Below are 20,548 nucleotides of genomic sequence, written 5' to 3'. Positions count from 1 at the left end.
ACTGGCTATAAATATAAATTTTACTTTTCTGTGTAGAATACTAATAATATGATGCATATTAGCTGCTTCCATAAAATATATTTAAGGTTTTGGGTTTCTAAGGCTGAAAATAGTGTATTGCGAAATGAAGACTAAAGAAGATCAAAATTACAATAAACATACTTATTTTTACATTTTTTTCATAGTTGGGTATCATCATATTAGTGCATGTAAATACTTTCTATGATTTTGTGAGGGAAATTTAAGTATCACAACAAAAGGTAGAATTCCTGATTGGTAAATACACAAAATATGTGTGTTTAATGTATTTAAATTCATTTTTTGGTTTGGACTTCTTTGGTCTTCATTTCTACCATGAAAATCACAATACCCTATTTTCAGCCATAGAAACCAAAAACCCGAAATATAAGTTAAATGCATCATATTAATTATTGAAAGCACTTAAATGTATCAAATATAGTAAACACAAACATAAAAATCAAAGACATATGTTTTTATAGCCATTTTTTTCTTTTGGACTTCTGTGGTCTTCATTTAAGCCATAGAAACCAAAAACCCAAGATATGTGTGATGGAAACAACTTAAATACATCATATTATTGATATTATACACAAAAAAAGTAAAACATATATATATATATAATAAGACATTTTTACAAAGTTTTTATATGTTGCATTTTTCTTGTCTTTTCCTATATGACTTAACACAAAATATTTTAAAAACCTTTCATTTGCTTTAAAATTTTATAACAATGCCATCACTGTTAAGTTATTTCCCATACAAAATGTATGCCCAAATATTTGCTCAGATTTTAAAGAAATCAGTATACACAGATTGCTTTGCTTGTGACTATTCTTTTTAATTTGAAAATAAAAATAAAATAATTTAACACATCTCACAAAAGACAGTACTGAAATATTTTAAAGTAAGGACATAAGATTTCATGTTAATTCATTTTATTATTGCAAATAATGCAAGTTAAAATCAGGTGATTTACATAATCTTCATTACATACTTGTGACACAATTATTTCATTTCCATGACAACACAATCTCAACATTTACATCATTTACATTTACATTGTTATATACAATGTTTTTGACTAGACAGTCACACCAGAGTCAAGTACAGGTCAAACTTTCAAAATCTTTTCAAAAATATTTCTCACACTAGTAGCACTTCAACTACAACCTATTTCATCCTACACACACACGCAGTAAAAATGTTCAACTACATGACTATGTATGAAATGATTTTCATCTCAATCAAAAACTGACTTATCTGTATTATTTATACATGATTTTGAGGAAGATAAACACAAACAGAAAATTCTTTAACTTTCTCACTTTTTTCTCTAGAATAAGAAAACGAAACGAAAATTGACAGAAAGCCTGTTAAAAATACCCATTAAAGCATGTCACATAAAACTACCTTTAGTACTTTCCATACTGGTAAAAAAGAAAATAAAAAATCCTGAAACTGTAAATTCAACATTGGCAAGAAATGTTGCAATTTGACACAAGGATTCTTCATTTCAGTCCGATTAAACAATACAATACAAGTTTATCAATAAGTACTTCTATGACATTTGTTTTTATTGACATGATCATGGTAAAATATGTAAATATTAGTACAAATTACTTTAAATAACAAAGTTTTCTACATATATACAAAGAATTAAAACAGAAATAAGACACAGGCTGCATCTGAATTAATATTGGTCAACATGTCAAAATGGAGCACCATAAAACAAATTTGTATAACAAATAAAATCCATATATGCATATTAAAATACACATACAGTTATGTACAAAAAAAAAATGAAAATTACTTTCTTTGTCAACTTAATATCATACTGATCACCTTGGACATATCCTTACATACAAGCCATCATATCTCAAAGGTTTCCCTTTTTTCACTTTTAATGAAAACAAACTGTTTAATAAACTGCTAAATATTCCACTAATAAAACAAGTATTAAGTAGGTCTATCCCTTTAGACTACCTTAAATTCTGCCTACAGATTAACATATCTAGGTAATGGAGCAGGAGATAGTCATATTATTGTTTTGGTTTTTAAGATATCTACTTCTTTAAACAGACAAGAAATGTATTGCTTCCATGCATATTAAACAATAAAGTTAAACATATGCAAGTTTCAGATTTTTAGCTTTGTTCTTGTTTGTACTTAAAATTAGGGTTTATATACTTTCAGTAAAATTACTCCAAGGATTGCCGAATGATCCCAGCATATTTGATTATGTTATGAAAAGCTTCAATTGGGTAACTGGCCATTTTATCAGGTGATTGAATAGATAAATAAATAAATAAATGCAATTGCCATTAATGTTTTCATTATAGGATTAAAAACTACTTTTTACACATCCATAACTTCTGAAAAAACAGTGTTTAATCCATGTAATTCCATTCCCTAAGTATCTGAAATACATATAGTTTTTTTTTCTTGAATGCTCTCATTCAGTGAAATTGACACCCAAAATTGACATTGCAAATGGTGGCATTCAAATGACAACTTGACAGGGTTGTCAATTTCAATATTCAAAGTATTTACTGATAAAGGGAATAAGCAGATAAAACCTCATTATTGTCAAAACAATGGTAGACATGTTGTTTACAATATGTACATGAATTTACACAGCTTTGCTGAGGTCGTAAAAGGTGAACGACGAATCATAATGCATAAAAAAGACATATGCTAATTTGATTGGAATTATCAGAGTTTGCAAAAATATTGTTGCAATGTCTTATTCATTAACTTAAAAAGATTGCTTCCCATAAAATTGATAAAAAACCTACATGATTGAAGTACACATCTATATACAACCATTGTAAAGAGGTATACATTTTTTTCCTGATCATTGTCTTAATCAAGTAACATTTAAAAACAGCCCAACAGTACTGTTTTCAACTCAACTCACTCAAATGAGCTTTCATAATCTTGGGCAAAGGGAGACAATCAATACTGTCATTATAAGCTTTATTGCATACCAATTGACGTTTGATGGCTTGGAAACATTTTTCCTGCAGTGACAAGAATCTACAACCTCGTTTGCCCAGTCCTAACTCCGATTCTGAAGCTGTGGAGCTAACGATAGGATACAATGGTTCTCCAGCCAGATCCAACCCTGAGAAGGCTACACCTAAACTCTGTCCATTACGGAAGAATGATAAAGTTCCTAAGTACAGATCTAAGACGCATGTTATCACAGTCGTCTTCTCAAAAAATGGTTGACAATATGGTCGACTCTCTCCATTATGGCAGATCTTTCCTTTGTAGGACAATCCCCAACTTTCTGAATCCAATCCTATTGTAAAATACAATTAACATATTGAATCAGAACTAAACTTGTTTTGTCATATTGCATAATATGCCTTTTTAACAAACGGAAATGCAATTTGTTGGAAATTTATAGTGAATTCACTAAAGATTTTCACAAATTTTCATGTCAGAAACTCTACTGTTGAATTAAAAAAAGGAAGTGTTAAATTGTATATCCATTACAGGATTTTTTTATAATATGCAACTTCTAATTTAATGATAAAACATTTATTATGACGAACGTGAACAGCATGGACAAGTACCATAATTGGTCGTCAATAAAACAGACAACAATCATTTTCCTTATTATTTTGTGTAATTTGTTTCTGGTGGAAGTAGCTAAAATTCCTTTTAAAGATTCATCAAACAATCTCTGACAACATGGCCAAGACATTATATAGCAATGACAAATATATGAAATAGGCTTAAAACTGCAGGAACATGCACGGCTGTGCTAAGCATTATCACAGGTTTGAGAAAAACTTGTATATCAAAGTTATTTTCAAGTCAGTGCTTTATCATTAAATAAAAAAAGTTTAAAGCCAAAAAAAAAACAATGAGAATTATTTTTTACAGTAATAACATTAAAAATAGCAAAAAGATTTCAAAGAAGAGGAATAACTCTACCATGGCTTAACAGATTTTCACCAAAATTTGACCAGATAGATCTCTTTATTCTGCACAATTTTTATCCACGTCAAAATTTAAATAACCTAACAGTTCTGTATACTAAAAATATATGTGCAAAAAACTGCTGTCTGACGCCTATGTTCTACATAAGTAACCGCGGCCATGTTTAACGCTGATAAAAAATTCCCATATCAGTTTTATGTACCAGTATAATATCCTAAGGAACATTTATGGTTCTAATTGGTCAAGTAGTGTCAGAGGAGAAGATTTTTAAGGTAGTATCATTAAAAATAGCCAAAAAGGGCAATAACTCCTACATGGCCAAACAGTTTTTCACCAAAATATGACCACAAATAGATCTAATCATGCTGAACACTAACTTATGACAAAATTTGGCTGAACCTAACAGTTTTATATATATATTTATACATGCAAAAAACTGCTATCTGACCCTTACGATGTGCACGATAACAAATTTCTTAACATAAAATTCCAGGCAACCTTGAGAAGAAAATGACCAGTGCCTTAAGTTATTCTTTCTTCTATTCCCAGAATTTGTTCCACTTATCATAAAAGTAAAATCACAGGATCTACAAAAACCACCTGTTCAATAGCAAAGCACAGAACTTAAACAAAAAATATTTGAGAGTTAAAAGAAAAATATATTTAAAATCAATGATACAAGAAGACACTATTCAGCCTTTGACATTAAATACAACTCTTACTGACAGAGAAGCACCAACTGATGTCACCCAAATGAAAAAGTGGAAATATACAAAATTTTACGTAAACAATCATCATATGACAGGTAGTATCAAATTACTTCTAAACAAGTTATACTATTCAAACTATTTGACCAGTATAGTACCTGAATACATAACATACATTAGATGAACCCAAACATCCTATTTTTATGTCAAATAATATAATTAAACACACTAAAACAGATTAAGTAAGTTAATTATAAACTTCAGACAAACAGCGTTACATTTTGTAATCTGAAAAATTGACATCATTCCTTTTTGTTACAGATTAAATGTACATTTTAAACACATTTTATGTAAATTTGATCTTGTTATGATAATGATAACATGATTTATCATCATTTACTAGCTAACCTATGGACTGATTTAAATGGTTTAGTCTTCAAATCAAACTCCATTCTTCTTGCCTAAAATTTTCATCAGTACAAAATATAGACAGACACACTGTAAGCAAGCTCACAAAGAGAATATCCCCTGCTTCAAATGGAGTTTAAAATTTAAAAAATTAAACCTATAAATTCAATTAACTCTCTTTGGAGGCCACCAACAGTAATTTTATTTCTTTATGCACATCTACATATGATGTCCAAACATTGCCCTTAGAAGGTTTTCACATGTAAACCTTCAGTTGAATTATCTCCCAAACTTTGTTTGTTGGGGGTACAGAAACAATGCAGTATAACTTTTAATGACTAAGTGGTAGTCCTTAGAATTAGAAATTTAGTACCAACCTATCAAGTCTACATAGGAGTAGTTTCCCTTGTGAAGTAGAGCCCTGTCAGTCCCAACACCAACCATTATTGAGGTGCCACTAGGGGGTTCAAGGAATTCCACATCCCAAACATGTATTCCACTGGTAAATCCTTTTGTTCCTCTTACACCTGTGAAGAGAAATGGTAATAATCAATATATTGTTAAAGTTATGCTCATTGCATTGGCTATGGATTAATCCCTTATTTATAGAACCAAACATATTTCTGCTACTGATTTTAAAGCTTGACATTATTTTGACTTCAGCTCATACCATTCCTTTTATAAAATTTCACTCAAACTTAAGGTGACATATGTATAAAGGGTAATATTTTCCTTATATAAATGTTTCAAACACAATTAAAAAAATATCAAAATATTCCAATAAAATTAAAATTAACATTTATGTATATGCCACAATCATCAACAATTTTGAATGACTGGGTGTTTTTCTTTTTTTAATTTTACATTTATCATTTCGCCTTATAATTATGTCAGTATTATGAATCATATTATCATTGTCATGTTTATAAGTTTGAGATGCACTGAAATTTCAAAGGATAATTTTTCAATCAAAAGATTTCAATTCATTGTTTAAATGATTTCAAGTTTATTTAGTTATATGTGAAATGAATGAGAACTAGTGAAAAAAAAAAAACAAACAAAAATATGCATGAATATGTGCATTTTATCAGAACCATGGTGGAAAATTCCATCATTAGTTTACAATTATCAAGTGAAAAAAATCATATTTTGTGTTCATAATCCAAATTTAAATATAAAAACATATTTTACAAACTTCCTTACACACACATACATTTTTGTTTGTTAAACAATTTTAATCTTACAGACCAATGTAATGAAAAGTTAATTTGAATTATCCATGATGACTTAATGCTGCAATGTTTAATTTCATACATGTTTTTAACAAATTGCATTTTTTTTCTTCTTTTTTTTTGTTTCCCAATTGAAACATAATCTACTCACCTATATTTATCTAAAGCTTATTCAAATCAGATTAAATCATAATGTAAATGGTTTTTATGTATTAAATAAACAGTTCTATTTTGTATGGCCTGAAGTCACAAATGATGCCAAGAGCTACTCTACACAATATAAAGACCATTTGTGTCTGAAGTCAGCTCACACCCAGATAATCAAACAATGAATTAAAATAAATAAACATATCAATTCAAATTGAATACTCACTTGAAGAAAGATAACATTGGGAGTTAAGCACTTTCAAAGTTGCATTGCACTGACCGACATGATGCCAAGTGACACAAAAGGTCCACATGTAGTCATGCAAACCTGATAAGCATGATAAATACAAGTGTTGGCCTTAATTTTGGCCAGAGAGTTACCTTGTCCTAACAATTCTGTCCCTCTGGAGGTCTCCCCTGATCACCTGTAACACAAACCAGGGATAATAGCATATCAACCTTCTCAGCAAAAGTGCTGAGATATTATAGCAGTAATTTATGCATGACAACTTTATATTTATCATCAAGTATTAACTACATTGTATATCTAAAATAAACAGTATCATTTATGGATAATGCTCTATATCAAATAAAAATGAATCAACACTGCACCAATAAGGCTGCAAATAATTGGAAGTTAAGTTGACATTAACAGCTATAAACCTACATTTACATATGTTAAAATAAATACTGCAGCATGATTAAACACCCAAAAAACTTATTAAGGCATATCATTTTTTTTTAATCTACAAATCATTTGACAGATCTAGAACTTCAATTTTTAGTATTGCTTGAAAATTAAGTCATGTTTAATAAGAACAATAGGAACATTTACTTATGAGTTTAGTTGCAATTGATAATATTCAAAATGTGTTGGAAAATAAAAATATTACAGTTTTAAAGTAAGAAGCAAGAGAACAAATGTTTTACCTGCTGTCCCAGTGCTTTGATCTACTGGGTCTGTATAGAAGTAAGCACTCTCCTGGTCAGATGACAAAAGAACTTCTGGTGATTTATTGTACTGGTCCCAGACCCAATTATCACAATCATACTCAGCTGATGCCCAACTGAATTCTTCAGGCATCTGTTTATATCCTCTTATCACTGAAAAATTATCAGACAGTGATGTATATTTGACAAACAAGTTTGCTTTCAATGTGAGATAAATTAAAATGACATTCCTTATAAACCAGTTCATTCTGGTTTATTCTGTGTTTCCTAAAAAAGTCTTTTTCTTTGATCAACAAAATGTACATCAATGAACATTCATGCATCATGTTGTTAAACATGTAAAGAATACGTGATCTTATACATATTTTATCAAAGGTAGGTCATACAACTCAACTAATACCTTCCTTTTTTTATTTTAAGAACTATCATTATGCTTGAGTAGTAGTGAGATGTAAACATATCAAAGTAGTATTAATGAAACAATCAGCATTTAGTTGGAATATCTCACCAAATTAATCATAATATGTTGTCCTGACTCCTAAGGTAAAATCAGTACAGTGTAATATCAAGTTACTTACTTTAATAATAATCCCTGAATAAAATGTTATTACTGATATCCTTTCCTCTTCGCCTCCCTTGTACACAAGACCACAACAAAACTAAATGCTAAGGATTTGGGTTAATCTCCAATGATTCAAATATACCGGAACATGTATCACTGATATCGCTAAGGTAATGGATAAATGTCCACTGAACCAGATACTATGTATCACTAATACCTATAATCTATACACCTGTAAAGAGTCAAACATACACATACTTCACACACAACAAAATAAAAGCAACCTTACAGGTATAACAGAGAAACTAATCTTAAAAAAAACCTCCAATGTTTATATATCATGACAAAGCCAGTCAATAACCTATAGGTGATTTAACAACCACAGGGGGCAGTGATCCTTAGGTCAATGACCAGATCTGTTTCATCTTCTTCACCTGAAAAGTATACTTCTGATACACTTTGTATCAGTAAATATCCACTCAAGGTGAATGGAAAAACTTGGGGCCCTGAAGAGCTGGACACGTTATGTATGTGTACAAGCACGGCAAATGACGTAAATGCAAAAATAATCATTGACCAAACTATTTCCAGGTAATAATCTACCTTGGATGACTCAAACCTTGGATAACTCAACAACTTAACCAGGTTCAACTGTATTTGCTGTTATGGCAGCAGACAGAAAAACATGAAAAATAGGAAAAACTAAAATTGTGTCCACACTTGTAAGAGAACAGACTTTCAACTTTGACATGCTATGGTTGTATCATGCTACACTCTCCACAGCTCTGAGTAAGGCAGCGGAAAACACTGGTATTCTTTTCTTTGCATAAGTAAGAACAAACTTATCAAATGGCTTATTACAAATCAAATAAATTATAAGAGGAGAACACAAAGATTTCTGATGTGATAAAGTATTAACTTTTGTGGTTGCTAATTTTAGCGGATTCTGTAAAACAAACATATTTGCATGTATCAATATTCCTGGTTTCAAAAAATCATAAGTGTTATATTATAGTGTTAAAAATCTTATTTAATAACTCAAAAACAGTAAGAGAAGAATTCCATTAAAACTAATTATCATAACCGGACAAAAAATTTAACAAATGGCTCTTAAGAGCCTGAATTGCTCACCCTTTAACAAGTGAAATACATGCAAAACCTAAAAAGAGTCAAACACCTTCGAACAACTTTGCACTGAGGATATTTGTCATGATATGGAACATTTAAACATTAATAATCATCAACTGAATAACATGCTAAAAGTGCAAAAAATCATTTAAAAATGCATTCAACAGATTTTTCCTAGGTAAAACAAAAAATAGATGAAATACAGAACATTTTATCAATGTACATTAATCATCAATCTGCTTTCATTTTCTTAAAAATAGGCAAAAACTGATAAAAACATAAAAATGACACTTTCAAGAATTACAATGTATAATTCGGAATCAAATTCCTAGAAGGGTCAACAGACAGATTTTTCTGAAATTTGCACCGAATATAGATGTTGAAATACTGAACATTTTGCAATTCTTTTTTTATTTCCTTTCTTATTGGTCATTACCAGTAGCCCAGAAAGCATGAAATCACCAACTATTCCAACCATACTGAATGTGAAGAAGAAATAATTTGTAGACCGAAAAAATACAAAAAAAACAATTGTCCTGCTGGTCATCAACATATTCCAAGACAAATTTGGTTCCTGATTCTTAACATTAAAAAAAGTCAAACATCTTGGCAAAAAGAAAATTTTGCACTTGTAAATACAATAAACTTTTCGCAACAAGTTTTTGCCAAACAATTCCCCTAAATTAATGGTTTTCAAGATTCCGGCTACATTCCAGTTTTGGTAAGTGATGGTACATGTACATTTGTACATGTAAATGGCATTATGCACTGCAAATGATGTCTATGAAACCTTCATGTCTTCAAATCCATCATACCGCTAATGACAATTGGGTTCCTTTAACTTACTTTAACAAAAAAAAAGAAAAGATGTCTGATCTGTATATACTGAACAGTTCAAACGGAAGACCAAACAACAATTTATCTACCATGAAAATCTACTAGTCAAAGTATACAGTGATGATCATTATCTTGACTTTAAAAAAATATAACATAATTCAGCAGCTGAATGGTGCTGATTGTGCTGTTTTTTCCATCACTTTTGCAACAGAGTTTTGTTGAAATGGTTACACTGGACGTGAGGTTTCCCAAAGAACATCTCGATTCCACTGGAGATCTACTATGTGGCAAAGTGTTGATTTCCAAATTTATATGATGGCATGATATCAAATACTTTCAATTAAATTGCCAAACAATCAAATTACCATCAGCAGTATTTACTTGCTCATTTTGGTCATCTATATCTTACATATAAAAGTATTTAAAATATTATACAGAGTAACTTTTCCTTTACAGACTTTTGTGATTTATCTTGTATGAAAACAATTTATTAATTTGTAAATTAGTTATTCTTGCATTAAATAAGTTAAATTAAATATGCACTTGTACATGTACATTTGATTTCCTGTGTAATAAATGTCAAATGTAATTTATGTAACTATGAATTTGTACACAATACATTTTAAAAACAAACATATTGTCTTTATATCAATTGTTGAAGATTCTTTTCATAAATAATATGCATGAAAATGCTATAATTATAACTTATCATCCAGGGAATTATAGTCTGTTGTGAAAGTCCACAATAAGAAAATCAAACTAAAGCTGTCTACAATATGAAGATGTTTACATACATTATCAAAGGATACAAATAAAAAATAATAGACATGTTCTGTGTTACTGTACTGTCCCTTTTTGTTCTACATATTTCCTATTGAAGAATGCTGGACGATAGGTTTTTTAAATTTATTTACGTTATCAAAAACAGAAACAAAATGTTTCCAAACACAGAAAAAAAATAGTAATAGTGCCATAAAAAAACACAAGGCCACAATTTTTTTTAATTTAACAGGTTTACAGATTTTTGACTGGATGAAATCAGGTCGGTCAGTCGGTCAGAAAAAAAAATTAAAAAAATAATGGGAAAATGCATATCTACTATTTATATAATCAAATTGTAAATAAAGACTTTTTTTTAATTTTCAAAGTTCTATAATTCAGCTGCACTGGATAAAGGATAGATTTTTCTAAAATAGTTTAGAAGTGGGGTTCTAAAATAGAAATAAAGGTGGTAAAAAGTGACTAAAGAGTTAAGTTAAAATCAAAGTTTTTGAGCCCCGTGCAGGTCCGGGTGTTAAAAGAATAGGCCTGCAGCAGCGCTAAGCTTGTCGTAAAAGGCGACTAAATAGTGCTCAGAACCCTAGCCAGGGGCTAGGGCGCTCTGCCCACAGAGCAACTGGGATGTGTGCCCCAGGTGGTGGAATGGGGTACCCATGGCATGTTGCATGCTGGGGTTGTCAGGCTATAATACAGAAAACCTGACCGAAAATAATAGTGGTGCACCGTGTTGGGAAAGATGCCCTGTTCCTCGCACGTTAAAGAACCCTGCTGTGGTATTCGATAGGAGTAGGAACCATAAGGCTCCGCCACAGGAGGCTAAATTGCCCGACCCTACCCACCTCTCCCCATTTCCAGTGGCAATCAAAATTTGTCGACCCCATTGTCCTTGTGTCCCATCCCTTTTTCATTTCATCATCATTTCATGTTCATTTTGTCATTCATTTCATGTTCATCGTCTGAATATAGCTGAAATATTGCTGCTCGGACGTTAAACCCCAACAATCAATCAATCAATCAAAGTTTTTGAAACATGAACTGCTTAATTTAATCAATGAGCATTGTTTTGGTGTAAATAAGTTGTGTTACAGAAGGGCTTAGTGAAAAGTAAATATAAAAAAACCTACAAAGTACAGGAAGAATTCAGGGACCAAAAAAAAATGAGGAGGCAGACAGATTCCATTAAAATGAAGAAAAAAAAACAAAACTTTTTTTTTACATTGGTCTTCTATTTTCACGTAACAATTACACTGAGAGACTATGAGATATCCCTTGTGCATCCCCGACTCATCCATCCAAAATATGATTTTCAGGTACCCTTATACCTCCCATTTACAAATCTTTTTGTTGCCAAAAATAAACTGAAGTATTTTTTGGCCACTTTTCACACCTTGTTGAGGCAAAAATCTTTTTTTTTTTTTTTTTTTTTTTTTTTATTCTACGAACTTCTTCTTTCAACAGAACAAAGCAAATTGACATGTGTATGTATCATCATTAAACTCATTATTGTCACATTGAAACTGAAAAAGTACGCGCCTGAAATGAAAAGATGTGTTGAATACATTGATAATTAAAACAATAGTACCCAACATGTCTATTGTACACTGTTTATACGCCAAAAAATACAATATTGGGTGATATAGAAGAAAATTTTGAAATTCAGGTTCCCCTTATCACGATTTATAGTAATTGTTACCCTAAAAGGAAAATCTAAGCGGCTGAATTGAACATCATTATCTTAATTATGAATGCCTAAAATATGAGTTCTACGATATCAGTATGCTTTGAATGAGAATTCTGTTTGATATGATACTGAGACCAGTTTTCTAGGGGTAGGGGTAATATTTTTAACATTTTTTGAAAATCCTTTCTTGGAAATTATTTTTTCGTGGTTTATTCATGTAGAACATTAAATTATCTATCAAATGATACCAAACTTGAGACGTTTTAGTTAAGCAGTAACTTGAAGAGTCGAATTTATGCGACTATTGGCCAGAAAATAGAAAATCCAATTTTTTGCATTTTTTTATGAATTCTGACTACGAAAATCGCCAAAACTCATCAAAAGAACCCCTGAAGTATAAATTGTGATAATACTAAACAGAAAATACCAAATAAGCCATTTTTTACAGAAGCATTAATACTCCAGGGATTTTGACATGGAAAAATGTGTCAATTTAAGCGATTTTTGGGCAGGGTAGGGGTACGTTTTTTTTCATTTTACCCCATAACCCTAAATGTTACAGCAACATTTTTGGTCTCGCTGTAAAGCAGAGACACTTGGCTACACGATGATACTTAAAACTGTTTAGTTTGTTTACACATGCTATCCCAAGAGGGCTTAGACCCTCACACAATTGAGTCAGTGGGGTACAAATATAAGTTTTGTTTGTTTGTTGGGGTTTAACGTCCGAGCAGCAATAATTCAGCTATATTCAGATGATGAACATGAAATTGATGATAAAATGAACATGAAATGATGATGAAATGAAAAAGGGATGGGACACAAGGACAATGGGGTCGACAAATTTTTATTGCCACCGGAAATAGGGAGAGATGGGTAGGGTCGGGCAATTTAGCCTCCTGTGGCAGAGCCCTATGGTTCCTACTCCGGGAGAATACCAGAGTAGGGTTCTTTAAACGTGCGAGGAAGGTGGCACCTTTCCCAACACGGTGCACCACTATGGTTTGCGGTCAGGTTTTCCGTATTATAGCCTGACTACCCCAGCATGTAACACATCAGGGGTACCCCATTCCACCACCTGGGGCACACATCCCAGTTGCTCTGTGGGCAGAGTGCCCTAGCCCCCGGCTAGGGTTCTGAGCACTATTTAGTCGCCTTTTACGACAAGCTTAGCGCTGCTGCAGGCCTATTCTTTTAACACCCGGAACTGCACGGGGAGAACAAATATAGGCTTGTACTGAAAAAGAATCCGAGAATATTCTTTATTGACAAATTAATTCTGTAATGACAGATATAAAGGTACCTAAAAATCACCATGAAGCTGATGAGTTTGGGGGGGTGCACGGTGGACCCTCCCAGCCCATGAACTACTACATAACCCTTTTCAAAAACTTTAAAAAAAAAAATAAAAAATTGACTAATGGTTTTTAAATCTAAAAATACATTAAAAACTAGTAATTTGTCATTAATTGGAAGACAATGAAACCTGTCTTTTTCACTATGATTTCCCTTTGAAGTTATCCTGTGATTTAGGAATTGTTTACATAATTTCAATAATTATTGAGGGTGAACTGGTCTTTATCTTTAAAAAAAGAAGACAACAAATAATATATTAACTGAATTTTCTCAATTGTTTTGTATGCTCTCTTGCATATTTCCACACAAAACTTCATAGCTTGGATTTTCCCACCAATTATCTCCTCTTTATTTATCAACTTCATGTTGAAAATAAAAACAAAGGCACAAGGTTTTTAAACTCTTTAAGTTGTTTACAAGAACTGTTTTCATTCTTCACAAATAAAGTACATGTATTTTGATTTTATCATCTCTAGTCAGTGTTAAATTATTTCCTAAACTACCAAAACCCTTAAACATGATTTTATTGAAGTGTGAAATTTATGCAGCCATTTTTATTCGATTTATCTCAGTGACTTTGCTTTATCAAGTGGTTGAATGAATAAAACTAGAAGCAGGCATTGTGAGTAACTTTATTTTTAAAAGTAGATGTTACAATTTTGCACTTGCCATCTTTTTGTAGTCGGTGGCAGTTAAAATAAGAATTTGAAAACTGTAATACCAAGTTTATTTTTTTTCTCATAGCTAGAAAAATCAGGTCAGCAGATCTGTAAACCAACAAATTAAAAAACTGTGACCTAAGGTGTTAAAAATGAGATATGAGGACATATAATTGCATTACTATGGCAGATACTTCGTGTATTTCAGCAGGACATTTCAGAACAGAAAATATATATCTTTAATATTCATGAAACTTGCAAACTAAGAGAAGACTGATAATATAATTCAACCATCAAATTAAAAAACTTACCAATGTTATATAAAAAAAAAAAACAAAAACACAACAAATAAAAAAAAACAGTAATAGCACAAGGTGTTAAATGAGATTGCAGGGCAAATAAATATATTAAACTATAAAAAAAAAAACAGCTTAAAGAACTTCAAGACTATAACCAAATTAACATTAAATTGAAGTACATGTACTATCGTATGGTTAATTATTCTTTGAAAAAATTATCGATCTCTATTTACATTTAGTTACCCAACGAAACTCACTAGTCAGATATTCTACTCTTTAATTTCAGTAGTTTTTTGATCGAGTTACCTCCCTTTCTGAGACAGAATACCTAAAATACCTGTTGGAACAGGTTTTCTTCACTACTTAAAACTTAAAAGCAAAATTTTTATCTCATTATTTTGAATATTTCAATACATTGATATACATATAGAACTCATAGAGATTTCTTTAACAAATCTAATAATTCATCTCATTTCAAAGATATCAACAATCAGTTTCAGCTCAGCTCGGGGAAGTTGAGCTCTGGATACCCAAAATACCAACTCCCCCACAATATAACAGCTTCACAGTTATTGTAAAAGGCACAGGCACTTCTCATTAAAAAAATTAATCCTTATTAAAATTGACGTTACCACAAGGTATTGGTATGTGCATATATATATATATACACACAGGGGTCACACTTAAATACGCCTGCATACACCTGCCAGATTAAAATATGCCTGTGGAAAAAAAGCATAAGCCTGCAGCATAAATACTGTGTTTTCTGTGAAAATAATGTTATATTAGCTTAGCAAGATATATTTTGTTCATATAAATTGTACTTTCTGGAAATTATTTGTTGATGGGAAGTAGAACTAGCCAATGTACAAATGTAAATAACGATCTGGCAGGCGTTCAACAATCATGATTGGGCATGCATATTTGTGTATGAGATAACTATAATTACTAAAGTAAGAGAGAGGAAAATAAATGTATTGACTTATTTTAAATGTAATTTCAGGGAAAGCGTGGTGGACACTGGTGTAAAAGTCTTGTAAATGATGTATATAACAAGAATGTTCAAGTTAAAAATATCATTTAATATAAAAAGGAGCATTTATGATAGCATACAACACATACACATTTTTAAGCAATACAAAGAACTTCAGAATAAATTTTGGTACACAAGAGCAGTCAAAAAACAAGGTCCTAAGTTAAATGTCTTGTCGATGCCAATGACAGTCGCTTGTCACACAATTTTGCATGTCCTCCATTTGTTCGTCTGTATAGCAAATGATAGTGGTGGCTTATGGTCATTACTAGCGATGACTGATCGAATAAAAGAGTAAAATTTGTGTAACGTGAAGAAATAACAGTCTGTTGTAGGTCAGTGTGGTCATCCGTCTCAGTGTCTGCGTAAGTCATGCTGTCCGTATGTGACTCATAGGCCTGATAGGCATAAACCTCATGAAAATAATATCCAGTTTGACTGATTCTATGGAATTCTCATTCTCTCTTAGCCACTGCAATCCTGCCAAAAAATTAAAGTTGCCAAGACAGTCCAAAATGCAACGTGAAAAGATGTATGAAAGTGAGGTTTTGCCCAAAAAAGAAAAATTAACATTATTTAAACTTTCACAATTCTGGTATTACCAATTGTCACATGAATCGTAAGCTACATTCCTATGACCATCACACTCTTGATTTCAAGTACCACAAAGAAATAAATAATTAAAGAATATTTAATGCAATGTTTCACAATGTGTACAATTCAATGAAAATATAGAAGTGATTTGTAACTGGCAGTAGGTTCATATTTATAGCCCTGCAATTAATGATATGGCACTTGTGAACTGTTATCAGTCAAGTGACATACTTTGATTTTATTGTGTTAATTGCATTAACGGTTGTTAAATAGATCATGTAATTATTACACAGATGTTCAAGAACCAGGGTCTTAAAATTGAAAGACTTGAACCCCAAACTTTCAGAAAGACAAAGTACAGACCTGAATATTTGTATTCTATTTCCATTTTTTCCTTCATTCAAATTTTCTGTTTTACCTAAATATTTTAAATCACCAATGTTTAGGTAGATAGAACAGAGACTCCAACCCGGGATTCTTAGTACAATTCTGATCCCCCGAAAAGCTGTAACTACACAAAATGTAGATAAATGTATTCATTTTTCAGGTATTTATTGATTTTATTTCTACATTCAACTATTCAAACCGGCAGGAATTTGCAATTCTTCTGCAGGCGTATTTAAGTAGGATCGATGTACAGTGTACATGTACATTGTATGTGGCAATTATAATAATCACCATACGGTATGTACATCTGACCTGTGCATGCGCACCACCAAGTATAATGTAATTCAGCCATTTAAAATTTCAATATTAAAACAGTACAACTTTCCATTAGCAAATTTAGACCTTTCGTTGTTCAACTGGTTAAACTGGATTTGGAAACGTTATCAATATACAACACAAACATGTCTGAAACAAGCGTGGGAAATTAAAAAAAAAAATTTACAAGAATGTTCAGCTCCCCATGAAATGGTATATAACAGGAACTTTAATTGTAGTATAAAAACTTACCTGTGCTGGTTTCTATATGATAACGTTGGATCTCTTACAACAATGGCCTCTCTGGTCAACAACTAATCAGTCCGAAGTTTATTTACTAAAAGGTGAAGGTTCTCGGTGAAGGTGAAGGTTAACCACAGGATAAAGGATAGATATTTTCGAATTAAATTCAATCGAGGAATTCAATATTCAATTCAATAATTTATTGGCGCAAATTTATCAACAATAAATGGTGAATGCCTCATAAGAACAGTTGTAATTAACAATATATAACATACATGTATGTACATATTTGAAATATAATCATGATGGTACAATAAACATTACCATAATAGATTATTTCTGGTGCTCAAACAATTTATACGAAAACTTTATTTAGATTCGGTACATATAATAACAGATAACACAAGCTCTGATGAGCTTTTAACCGAATGAACGTATATATAGGCTTGCATAACTAAAGAAAATACTAAAAAGTTTCGTGAATGAACAGAATTTGTTACAACTAGATAAGGAAAAAAATACCCACTCCCTCTTCCATCATAATATATGGTAAATTATCTTCAAACATTGCTTACATGTATATTCTATCAACAAATGAGATATTAATACATTCAATAAACACATTCAAACAAGATGACATTAACCTGTCGGCTCATGTTCCAGTAAAAGCGGAATTGTCACTCCACATTGATTCCCAAAATGAAGAGAAACCTACAAACAAACTCTGGTAAAGAAGTGATGTATAAGATAGAATGGGGAAGATGTGAAACATCTGTATTTAGAGCTGCAGTGAAAAATGCACTTAATAAAGCTCATAAACAATCACCAAATACTGACGACAAACCGCTACCGTAATGGAATCCCTGAAAAGGGCAGCCAAGAAATTTATCCCGACAAAAATCTGAAACTTACAGGTCAAAGATTAAAAGTATCAAGTCATGCAAAATAAAATAAGCATCAGTAAACAGAAATATAGATTATGGGACATCAATAATAGGAAAAGATCGGAGGATAAAAGTTTTGCTGAAATGAAGATGTTGAAAAAAGCTCGGAAGTAATTAAATTAAGACAAGAGAGAGTTTTGTAGCGAAATGAATTTTATGAGAAAAAAAAATAGAAAAAGTACCTTGTTCTAAACACTTCCTCCGATTAATTTGCCGAAATGCGAATACTGGATATTAAACTGCTGATACCATTCTATTTGATGGCCAGGACATGCTATGGCTGAATACTCTCAGGCTTAGCAACGCCCCAAAATGATCTTGATCGCTACGAAGAATTCTTCAGAGGATGCAAGCTTAGATGTGAAACTATCAAAGAAATATGAGAAATATCAATTTCAATTCACAGGGGTTCATTAGTGACGAAATCTCAAAAGCTATAGCTAATCTGAATACTGGTAAAGCATTTATTATAATTATTATTATTACAAAGTTCTTATATAGCGCTTATCTAACACAATTAAATATTACATTAAGCGCGCTTAACATTACCACCTCACGAGCACTTGCACGCGTTTACCCTCTAACTGCTATCACACAACGTGCACGCGCGTACACACACACACACACACACACACACACACACACACACACACACACAAACACTCACCAATACACACATGCACAAAAACACACACACAAATATACACGCCATAACACATACACACTGTATATAATATTAGCATAGGCTTATGTATAAACAATAATAATAATAAATGACAAGTACGAGATATATAAATATAAAATATGTAAAATAATATGTAAAGTTTCATTAAAATAAATTGAGTAGAACGTTAAATGTTTAAAAAAAAAACAATTTTAAAATAATGAAAATTAAAATTTTAGAAAATAAACTAGTTGTACTAAGATATTTCATATGAAATTAAAAACAAGGGGAAAAATAATAATTAGCATTACATAAAATTGCTGTCTAAAATACATAGAACGTTTATTAAAAAATCTAGGAAATGTACGCAAAAAGTATATCTATATAAAAGAATCAATGCCATTTATTTAAAAAAAATGTAGAGACTTAAAAATATAGAGTATCTATTGAATATCTGATTTAACATAAGAATCATATTGTCAATAAATTGTCAGTAAAACCTAAAACAGTTAACAGTCATATGCAAGTCTAAAAAGATGAGTTTTGACATTCCGCTTAAAACTTAAAAGTGATGGCGCATTTCTCAGGTCATTTGGTAGACTATTCCATAATGTTGCGGCAGCCTTGTCGAAACGTCTTTCGCCGTAGGTCTTGGTTCGAACACGTGGTGGTCTGATGGTACAACTGTTCACAGATCATAAAGAACGGACCGGCTAGTATGCACTTACTAGTTCTTGCAAATATACAGGAGAACTACCGTGGAGTGATTTATAAACATACAATATGATCTTATATTGGCAGCGGTATAGTTCACTGGAAGCCAAAGTAAATCGATGAGAGTACGTGTTACATGATCCGTTTTCTTAGTTCTTGATTTTAAGCGGGCGGACGTATTTTGCACTCTCTGTGGCTTATTCACTAAAGTAGTTGGAAGTCCATACAACAACGCATTTCCGTAATCTAAACGGGATGTGACTAGCGAGTTGATGAGAGTTTTGCATGCATCGTCGGTGATATAGTTGCGGATGCATCCAATGTTTCTGATCTGGTGAAAACAAGACTTTGAAATAGCACTAACTTGTAAGAGATTGGTCGAAAAATACGCCAAGGTTTTTCACACATGGTATCTCACTGACAACAGTTCCATCGAATGAAAGTTTACAGTTGGCAAAATCATTCACTCGATGTTTAGGCGCAAAAACTATCAACTCGGTTTTATCCCGATTTAGTTTTAAGAGATTCGATCTCACCCGGTCACTTATATCGACCAAACAGGCTTCGATTCTACTCGATATATCAGTCCAGGTCTTTCGCGGTTCAATAATGAGGTACACCTGGGTGTCATCAGCATAACAGTGATGGTCCATATCATGCTGCCGACATATTTCCCCAGTCGGTTTTGAAAAGAGACGGTACAATCTAGGGCCTAAAACAGATCCCTGATGAACACCATACTTTAGCCGCATACCTTTGGACAAAACAGGACCAATCTCAATACGCTGTGTTCTAGAGTCTAAGTAAGATCTAAGCCAAGCTAGCGATGACCTGGTTATTCCATACGAATATTCAAGACGTTGGAAAAGGATGTCATGGTCTATTACATCGAACGCGCTCGGAAAGATCACAAGTACGGCACAGGGGTTGTTATC

The 20,548-nt window shown here is 31.9% G+C and overlaps 1 protein-coding gene across 1 annotated transcript; it reads right to left on the bottom strand.

Moving 5' to 3' along the window:
• Positions 1-939: 939 nt before the first annotated feature.
• On the bottom strand, positions 940-17,415 carry LOC148618432 (SPRY domain-containing SOCS box protein 3-like). Its single transcript, XM_088577350.1, has 5 exons — positions 17,301-17,415; positions 7,996-8,211; positions 7,397-7,570; positions 5,465-5,614; positions 940-3,325 (listed from the first exon to the last, which is right to left on the bottom strand). Coding segments are annotated over exons 2-5 (726 nt in total). The 5' UTR covers positions 7,997-8,211; positions 17,301-17,415; the 3' UTR covers positions 940-2,924.
• Between the last annotated feature and the right edge of the window lie 3,133 nt (positions 17,416-20,548).

Source organism: Perna viridis, chromosome 4 (assembly GCF_037379345.1).
Source record: "Perna viridis isolate PV_CMFRI_1.1 ecotype Kerala chromosome 4, ASM3737934v1, whole genome shotgun sequence".
Lineage (NCBI taxonomy): Eukaryota > Metazoa > Mollusca > Bivalvia > Mytilida > Mytilidae > Perna > Perna viridis.
The sequence above is the reverse complement of the archived record's forward strand: the minus strand, read 5'-3'. Positions and strand labels throughout refer to the sequence as shown.

Bases quoted from the DNA above. Each gene is read 5' to 3' on its own strand.
- LOC148618432 (XM_088577350.1), bottom strand. The intron at 5,615-7,396 runs GTAAAACATTTG...TTCTCTTCACAG, and splicing joins TCAAAGCACTGGGACAGCAG to GTGTAAGAGGAACAAAAGGA. The intron at 3,326-5,464 runs GTTGGTACTAAA...ATTTTACAATAG, and splicing joins CTCCTATGTAGACTTGATAG to GATTGGATTCAGAAAGTTGG.